General features: G+C 41.7%; 1 protein-coding gene across 1 annotated transcript in view; it reads right to left on the reverse strand.

Moving 5' to 3' along the window:
* Positions 1 to 10115, reverse strand: part of thsd7ab (thrombospondin, type I, domain containing 7Ab) — a 351090-nt gene that overhangs the window by 57889 nt on the left and 283086 nt on the right. Inside the window, exon 23 of the mRNA XM_061916619.1 lies at positions 794 to 911. Coding sequence (XP_061772603.1) covers positions 794 to 911 — 118 coding nt within the window. The remainder of the gene's footprint in view (positions 1 to 793; positions 912 to 10115) is intronic.

Below are 10115 nucleotides of genomic sequence, written 5' to 3' on the forward strand. Positions count from 1 at the left end.
CGTGCCGGCCAAGTCACATAATATATATAGCTTTTTCGCACACACAAGTGAATGTACATCATACTTGGTCAACAACCATACAGGTCACACTGAGGATGGCCGTATAAACAACTTTAACACTGTTACAAATACGTGCCACACTGTGAACCCACACAGACAAGAATGACAAACACATTTTGGGAGAACATCCGCATTGTAACACGACATAAACACAACAGAACAAATAGCCAGAAGCCCTTGCAGCACTAACTCTTCCGGGATGCTACAATATACACCCGCCGCTACCCTCTACCCACACCTCAACCCAGCCCTACCCACCTTAACCTCCTCATGCTCTCTCAGGGAGAGCTTGTCCCAAATTCCAAGCTGCTGTTTTGAGGCATTTTTAAAAAAATAATGCACTTTGTGACTTCAATAATAAATATGGCAGTGCCATGTTGGCATTTATTATTATGTATTATTTTGGAAAACCTAGTTACATTGTTTGATGCATCCAGCGGGGCATCACAACAAAATTATGCATAATAATGTGTTAGTTCCACGACTGTATATATCTGTATCGGTTGATATCGGAATGGGTAATTAAGAGTTGGACAATATCGGAATATCGGATATTGGCAAAAAAGCCATTATCGGACATCTCTTGTCGGAATGTAACGGCTACCATATTGATAACTCCCCGAGGCATGTCATTACAATATTTAATTAAGTGATTCTTTGGCAGTTTGAGAATCCCTGCTGAAGCACACAGGTACAGAGAACATCACAAAAACAAACGCAAAATGTGGCTTACCCTCCAGGCCGCACGTCTGAGAGCACTGTGACCATGCCGACCACTCGGACAGCTGACAGTTAACGGGACACTCGACCACGCAGGAGATGTTCATCTGCCACTTCTTCTCCAGATTCAGCTGCAGCACAGGAAGTGATGTTTTGATTGATTGATTGATTGATTGAAACTTTTATTAGTAGATTGCACAGTACAGTACATATTCCGTACAACTGACCACTAAATGGTAACACTTGCGTACGTTTTCCAACATGTTTAAGTCGGGGTCCACGTTAATCAATTCATGGTACAAATATATACTATCAGCATAATACAGTCATCATACAGGTTAATCATCAGAGTATATACATTGGATTATTTACAATGCGGGGGGTGGGATGTGGAGGGCACAAGGAGGTTAACCCCTTTATTACTGTTACCCCAGGTGGCCCTTGGCAAAGGCCTAGTACCTGACTGCCCCCTTGCCAGAGATACAGTGAAGACCTCAACGATGGAGTAGGCAGAAGACGGTAGATTCACAAACTACCACAACGGCTGCGATGGCGGAAGAAGGCTGCAGCAGCAAAAGGGTCCCCAGTCGTCTTGGACTCCATGCCACTGGACCCTGACCCGATTCTGTCAAGGATCGAGTGGTGACTGTCTGTGCACCAGTCTCCCCCCGTCAAACTAAGCACAGGCCTCCTCCATAAAGGAATACACCCCTACCAGGAGGATCGTCATACTCGTTCGAGTGACCGCCGATGATGATGATGTAGTAATGGCGGTCATTTACGTTCTGGAAGTAGTTTGACAAGTACTTCGGTATCAGGGAGGTGTAGCACATTTTATAGACTAGGCTCAGTGCAAGTTGTTTTACTCTGTCCTCCACCCTGAGCCAGCCCACTTTGGAGAAGTGGGTAGGAGTCAGGTGTGATCGAGGGTGGAAGTCTAGAAGTAACCTGACTAGCTTGTTCTGGGATGTTTGGAGATTTGAGGGTTTTGGAGGTGCTGGGGTACCAGGAGGTGCATGCATTGAGTGAGAGTTCCCGCAAGAGTCTTCATGGTGCTTTTGTTGACCAGAGAGGATGTCATTGAGTCAGTCAACGGCTACACACCCTGACACCTTCTTACAACCAAGCAATACAGCTACGTTCACTGCAATGTGTTGCGTTTCCGTCCTCAAAGGTTGTACCAAAATCAACACAAGGTGGAAAAGCTGAAAAATATGAACGAAACTTGGGATGTCGGCAGTCCGATATTATCGGCCGATAAATGCTTTAAAATGTAACATCGGAAATTATTGGTATCCGTTTCAAAAAGTAAAATCGATGACTTTTTAAAACGCCACTATGCGGAGTGGTACACGGACGTAAGGACGAGTACAGAGCGCCAATAAACTTTAAAGGCACTTCCTTTGCGTGCCGGCCCGGTCACATAATATCTACGGCTTTTCACACACAAAGAAAGCCAGGCTAACATGGTCAACAGCTATACAGGTCACATTGAACGTGGCAGTATAAACAACTTTAACACTGTTACAAATATGTGCCACACTGTGAACCCACACCAAACAAGAATGACAAACACATTTCGGGAGAACATCCCCACCGTAACACAACATAAACACAACAGAACAAATAGCCAGAACCTCTTGCAGCACTTACTATTCCGGGATGCTATAATATACACCCCCCGCTACCCCCCCAACTCAACCTCAACTAAATTAGGCATAATAATGTGTTAATTCCACGACTGTATATATCGGTATCGGTTGATATCGGAATGGGTAATTAAGATTTGGACAATATTGGAATATCGGCAAAAAAGCCATTTTCGGACATCTCTAAACGAAACATATCCATATTGCTTGGTTAAAACAAGGTTTCCCTCCAATGTTGTTTTTGTTTACTGAGCGGCCTTCCTTTCCCCCAGCTGCGTTGTTTACATAATACCGGCTGTTTCAGCTATGGACCACATGGGCCCAAGGTGGCGTCCTCTGGGGAGCGGTGTGATTGTAGATTTTTTCCAGTAGAGTTTTTTCGAGCGTAAACGTGCCAAATTTATTCAGCACTTTGTGGCCATACTTGCCAACCCTCCCAAATTTTCCGGGAGACTCCCGAATTTCAATGCCTCTCCTGAAAATCTCCCGGGAGAACCATTCTCCCGAATTTCTCCCCATTTCCAGCCGGACAACAAGGCACGTCCCCTCCAGGTATGCGGACCTCAGTGACATCCACTTTTCCTCCATATAAACAGTGTGCTGGCCCAGTCACGTTATAACATCTACGGCTTTTAGAGAGTGCGCAACTACACACACAACAAGAAGGAGATGAAGCAGAAGAACGAAAAGAGACAGTCATGACAACGACGAGTAAGAAGAAGAAGTACGCTTGCAAGTCATCAGAGAGGGTCTTGAGCATGGTTAGATAGATAGTGACAGGAATAGAACGAGGATGGATAATTCAACCCTGCACTCACTCCTTTCCTGCATATTATATTTCACAGATGCTGCCCATACCTATGCTCCTTCAAAGGCTGTGCTACTGGCTGCAAAAAATTTCACTTTCAAATACAACAATTAGTAGATGAGTGTTATGTGTGTCTACATGTGTAAATAAATGAACACTGAAATTCAAGTGTGTGTATATATATATATATATATATATATATATATATATGTATATGTGTATATATATATATATATAAAATAAGAAAATAAATATTGATATAGCTATAATTCACTGAAAGTAACGGATTTATTTTATATATATATATATATATATATATATATATATATATATATATATATATATATATATATATATATATATATATATATATATACACATACATACATACATACATACATATACATATATATTGACGGAGATAGATATTTACCTATATCCATATTCAAGAGTTATTTCTTTTTAAATCCTAGTCATATTTGAAAACAGCTAAGTTGTGTGCATGTGTGGACCTTGAGCTTGGAATGTGACTAGTACACATAACACCCTTCTTATCTAAAATGCCCCAGGCTTAGGAGGAGAATAGATATGTGGATTCGCTCTGGAGGGGTGGGGGAGGAGGGCGAGTGGCGTAGAGAAAAAGGCAAGACTTCCGTAGAATTGTCAGATCAACCTGGGCAATGCGATTTGAATGTGTTGTTCATATATTAGTCTTCCAAAGCTTTGGAATAAAATCTCAAAATAACTACTCTGTCTGGGATTCATTTAAAACCAGCTTATGTGTCATCAAAAGAATTTGAGGGGTGACCAGCATCTTAAAATTCCCTCAGAGGAAAATCTGGTCCAAACGCAACAATTGGGGGCTAGTCCGGGATGACACGCTGAGAATTGGACATTACTTACAATCTTCCGGACAGACTCACTTGGCCAACACATAAATCAAGGTAAGCAAAGCCTTTTTCTAAAATCTGAATTAGGAGCCTGTCCTGAAGTCTGTAAGTCAAACACTGTTTTGTACCCCAGACACATAATGGTGATTTTGATGGATTGGTTGCATTTTTGCATTGTCCGAAATTACATAAAAGTTGTAAATAAGTGGTCAACTCACGGCATTGTGTCAACATTACCGTGACAGGCTGCTTCACTGACGAGTAAGCAAATAGTGGGGTGTGGCTCGCCCTGGGGATTTGGTCTCCCCTAAAAGAGTAACGGGTGGAATGACCGTTGTGTGGCTCTACCGAGGATGTCGTTGTGGTTTGTGTTGTGGTTTGTGTAGTGGTGTGTGCAGCCCTTTGAGACACTAGTGATTTAGGGCTATATTAATAATCATTGATTGATTGATTGATAATAAATACTCCCTGGTTGTAAGCTCCATGTGACATTAACGTGTGCACTAAAAGTACAGTAAGGATGGGTTGGAAGCCATTTGTATAAGTACAATAAAATAATCCCTGGTTGCGAAATCCATGTGACATTAACGTGTGCACTAAAATTAAGGACTGTAAGGGTGGAGGCCCTTCTATACCATATGACAAATTCCGCGGCTGGAGGTCATTTGTAAAAGTACAATAAAGTTCCCCGGTTGCGAGATCCAGGCGGAACTGAAGTGTGCGCTAAAATTAAGGAAAAATAGACACAATGGCCAAGAAGTGTGACAGACAGGAACGTGATAGCGGCTGGGAAAATTTCATGTATCGTTACTGTTTAATGGTCAATTGAATGTACTGTTGTCGACAATGAAATTAGCAGGTAGAGTTTAAAAAGAAAAGAAATAAAAAGAGAACGTTTCTTGAAAGGGTTAAAAGGGAGTTTACAACACACGAAAAGTAGTGAACTCAAACGTTTGGTAAATTAAGAAAAGTAACTGGAAGTTTTATGGTAAAGTGAAATGTAGAGAAAGAGCTTTCGTGCACTTTTTTCTTTTGTGCGTGAGTGCTAGCGCGCGTGTGTGTGTGTGTGTGTTTGTGCATGTGTGCGTGTGTGTGTGTGTGTGTGTGTGTGTGTGTGTGTGTGTGTGTGTGTGTGTGTGTGTGTGTGTGTGTGTGTGTGTGTGTGTGTGTGTAAGGAAGAGATGGATACAGGATATGGTTTGTAAAGGAAAAAAAAAAGTTGAAGAAAAGATGAGAAAGTGACAAATGAATGTATTCATAAATAGTATTCGTGTGTCAGCGTATGCTGTTCGTGGCTGAAATACATTTGTATTTTATAGTTGTTCTTACAATACCTAGTTCAGAAATCATATGAGTGAATGATCCATCCATTTATTTATTTTCCTCCGCTTATCGGAGGTCGGGTCGCGGGGACAGCAGCCTAAGCAGGGAAGCCCAGACTTCCCTCACCCGGGCTATTTTGTGTAGGTCAGAGTGAATGATAAATGTTGTTTATTATTATCAAGGTTTGACATAGTACAACTGTGCTTCTGGGTGAGAAATTTGAGATAAGAAATGTGTCTTAGTAACGAGGATGTGTGAAGAGGGCGGGAAAGGTACAGACAAAAGTCGCCACACTCAGCGCTCCAGTCATAACAAATCGTCCCCCAAGCGTTAAACAAGTTCTAATCAGAGGACATACTGAGCTATGAGAGCTTAAGTAAAAAGACAGCAAGCAAACCACAAAGAATAATTGAAATAAATAATTTAGGTCCCAATAACGAGGCTTGTTGAACCCCACAAGTTAATATATTTGGCTGTAAATTAGTCTTATTAATTTCCACATATTGAGATCTATTACTTAAATAACTATTTAACCACTGTTTGGAAACACCTCTTATGCCATAGTCTTACAATTTATGAGGATATTGAGATAGGATGTGAGGAAAATGTCTGCTGTGGTCGAGGTGAGTTTGGAAATTAATATAATAAAAATGTGTTTTAAGTCTTCTAACTTGAAGGTGTAGTCTAACATTTTTAAGTTGGAGTATTTTTTTTATTTTTAGACATTGCATTACTCCATGCATCTGGGTGGTGAGCTAAGATAGGATGATGGCATAATAAGGAGGCACACCAAATCTCAACAGCTTTCAGTTAGCTATAGACTTTTGATGGTATAATGCAAATTACTTTAACCGTTACAACCATTTGCTTTGAATAGTGTTGAATAATAATTACAAATAAAAGTCTAGATTAATAACTATAATAAGAGTCGAAATGTAAAGTGTTATAAAGGACAGAAGTGTTGGTCGGCTTATCACTTAGCACACGACCTTGTGTGTGTGTGTGGCCCGCGCTATCAAAATAATGGTGCAATGGAATCTGGAGGAACAAGAATAAATGCATGCTTTTATTTTGTAGAATATCACGCACGACATGAAGTCAGAGTGCACAACTAACTAAATGATAGACATAAATGATAGTCCAATTAACTTATAATATTTAGTTGATTTAACATTTATTTAACATTTAATGGGACAATTAATGCTGTGATTTTAAACGTGATATGCAGAATTAGACAAAGCAAGAGGACAATGACAAGGCTGTGGTAGAGCAGCAAAGAAACAACTCCTTAGTTTACAAATCACTGAAGAAAAAATGTCAAAAGAACCAAAAGGTCAAAAATCAGCTAAAGTACTGTATATTCAGCAGTGGGTGACCTTCCTTTTGAGCTCCAGCAGGTGGAGGAAAGAATCCTCAACAGACGTGAGACCAGACGGTTGGACCCGGGTGGTGGACAACGCGGTTCTTCAAGGCCAGTCCGGGATGGAAACTGTTTCGCCAGTGACCAGCCTGGTCACTGGGCTCAAGACTGTCCCAACATTTCCGAACAGGAAAGGTTCCGTTATGCCGCCAGACAAACACGAAGGCGTGGCAGAGGGCACCCACAGCAGAATCCCCAGCAGGAAATACAGACAGGCCCAATGCTGGACATAAATATCAACGGACAATGTTATCAGTTCGTGATTGACACTGGTGCCACCCACTCATCTCTGAATGCAGAGGTACCAAAGAAGCTGTGTGCTTCCCTTTTGAAGGTCGAAGGCTTCGTTGAGGTCACAAGAACGTTACTATCACCAAACCACTTCTGGTTCAAATTGCTGGACAGACACTGAAGCACCCCTTCGTGGTCGACCTGCACACACCGTGCCTGCTTGATAACGACCTGCTTTACAAACTGTACCCTGGCATTCAATATCCCACAGAGGGGACCTTCCTGGTGCTGCCTGACGGTACAACCACCAAGCTGCGACACCACTATCAAGGCTCCTCCATGAGCCGACACCTGCTGAGTACCCCAACTCCTGCTCCAACTGTTCTATCAGTGAAAACCCTGGCTGACTGAGCTCTTTCCGTGTGTACCAACACCCGACCCGCCATATGTTATGATAACCAGTTAGACGACTCATACCCGGAGTCCTTTGACTCCATATGTTGGAACTCAAGGGGTGGCTACTCATGTTGACATGTCTTTCAAACAACTAGCATGGTATAAGATGGACACAAATGCTGTCCCACATTGTTCCCTTGCTCTCTGTCCCGCCTACGAAACCAAAGACTTAGGTCCAATGATGAAACAGGGCGTAGCTCCAGATGATTGAACTGACACACAAATACCACATTTTCAATTGTTTCAGTTGTCTTTTAAACACATAACTATGGGCTGCATTTTGGACACCCCGGTTGTAGGCTACGAGGAGCCAGCAGCTACACAACAGCTGAGCTAAAACCACACATGACATTTAAGCATATCAAATAATTATAGTTGCTTATTACATGCACAAAGTCGCCAAGACAGGAGTCTGATAGAAAATATTCAGGAACAAACGTGTCCGCATCATTGAACTTTCCACAACATGAGCTTGACTTAACGAATTATTGTGGCCACCAGGTGTGGTAGAATGTCAAATTACTATTGCAAAAGCATCCGCCATAAGGTTAGTGTTTTTCTAGTATTTGTGTCAATATAAATATAAGGATATTTTGTCGCTTTCACCGTATTGAATAATTTACATAAAATGTAGGGTTGTTATCGCTAAGGGGCCCCCTACCCTATTACCACCTTCCAGTGACTCACAGAGACTGAAAAGACTTTCAGTGACCTCAAACATGACCTGTCCTCGGCCTCTGCTCTTGCTGTACTTGACGATCAGCTGACCTTTTTCTTGGATGTTTCTGAAAGTGATAGAACTACACACACAGTCCCTTTTTCAGAAACAGAAGGGGGAGGAAGTGAGGGTGGATTCAGACTCGTTAGAACAAAATGGACAATGATCCGACTCTGACACGTTCCATAGTTTTAACATTTTTCAGTTAAAAAAACAAAGTCAAGTTTAGACAAGTTTAAAATCCTTGATTAAAAATGACTTGTTATTCAGAGACCTGACATTCAACTGACCCATCCTGATGGTATTATTGACAGTCTTCGAGGTTGGCTTTGATTTGGAGCGAATAGGGGATAGGTTGATTGGCAACACTAAATTGGCCCTAGTGTGTGAATGTGAGTGTGAATGTTGTCTGTCTATCCGTGTTGGCCCTGCGATGAGGTGGCGACTTGTCCAGGGTGTACCCCGCCTTCCGCCCGATTGTAGCTGAGATAGGCGCCAGCGCCCCCCGCAACCCCGAAAGGGAATAAGCGGTAGAAAATGGATGGATGGATGGAGGACAGAGATTGTTTCGGTTAGCAGGGTGGCTAAGTTTCCCAATGTTTACTCTCTTGGTAGTCACAACAGGAATGTAGAAGGTGCCATGATTTGATGTAGGCATGACTGCTGTGAGGGCGAGGCGGGGTTTGCCGTAAGGGGGAGGTGGAGTAGTTTTAACATTTTTCAGTAGGTAAAAAGGTATAACTAAATTTGATTTGAAAATAAGGATTTTGCACATCGGTAGTGGTTTAGTAGATTATTTTGGAATATGGAAGAGGTGAGGGCACATCTATGGTAAGTTTGTGATTTCATTGATATGATCAATCAGGTACAAGGGAAAAGGTACTTGCTGACTTGCGTTGACAATTACAGTGGTTGGCCGGAAGCAACCACAACCTCAAAAGAGGATGCAAAATCAGTAATTAAATGGCTTGTGAACAACCTGATACCCCGACATGGTTTCCCCAAAAAGATAAGGTCAGACAACAGCACCCATTTTACAAACCCCGTTTCCATATGAGTTGGGAAATTGTGTTAGATATAAATATAAACAGAATACAATGATTTGCAAATCATTTTCAACCCATATTCAGTTGAATATGCTACAAAGACAACATATTTGATGTTGAAAGTGATAAACTTTTTTTTGTGTGCAAATAATCAATAACTTAAGAATTTGATGCCAGCAACATGTGACAAAAAAGTTGGGAAAGGTGGCAATAAATACTAATTAAGTTGAGGAATGCTCATCATACACTTTTTTGGAAAATCCCACGGATGTGCTGGCTAATTGGGAACAGGTAGGTGCCATGATTGGGTATAAAAACAGCTTCCATGAAATGCTAAGTAATTCACAAACAAGGATGGGGCGAGGGTCACCAATTTGTAAGCAAATTGTCGAACAGTTTTGGGACAACATTTCTCAACGAGCTATTGCAAGGTATTTAGGGATTTTAACATCTACGGTCCATAAAATTATCAAAAGGTTTAGAGAATCTGGAGAAATCACTGCACGTAAGCGATGATATTACGAAACTTTGATCCCTCAGGCGGTACTGCATCAAAAAAAGCGACATCAGTGTGTAAAGAATATCACCACATGGGCTCAGGAACACTTCATAAAACCACTGTCAGTAACTACAGAGTGTGGCTACATCTGTAAGTGCAATTTAAAACTCTACTACGCAAACCGAAAGCCATTTATCAACAATACCCAGGAACGCCGCCAGCTTCACTAGGCCGGAGCTCATCTAAGATGGACTGATGCAAAGTGGAAATGTGTTCTGTGGTCTGATGAGTCCAC

This window comes from Nerophis ophidion, linkage group LG11 (assembly GCF_033978795.1).
Source record: "Nerophis ophidion isolate RoL-2023_Sa linkage group LG11, RoL_Noph_v1.0, whole genome shotgun sequence".
Taxonomy (NCBI): Eukaryota; Metazoa; Chordata; class Actinopteri; order Syngnathiformes; family Syngnathidae; genus Nerophis; species Nerophis ophidion.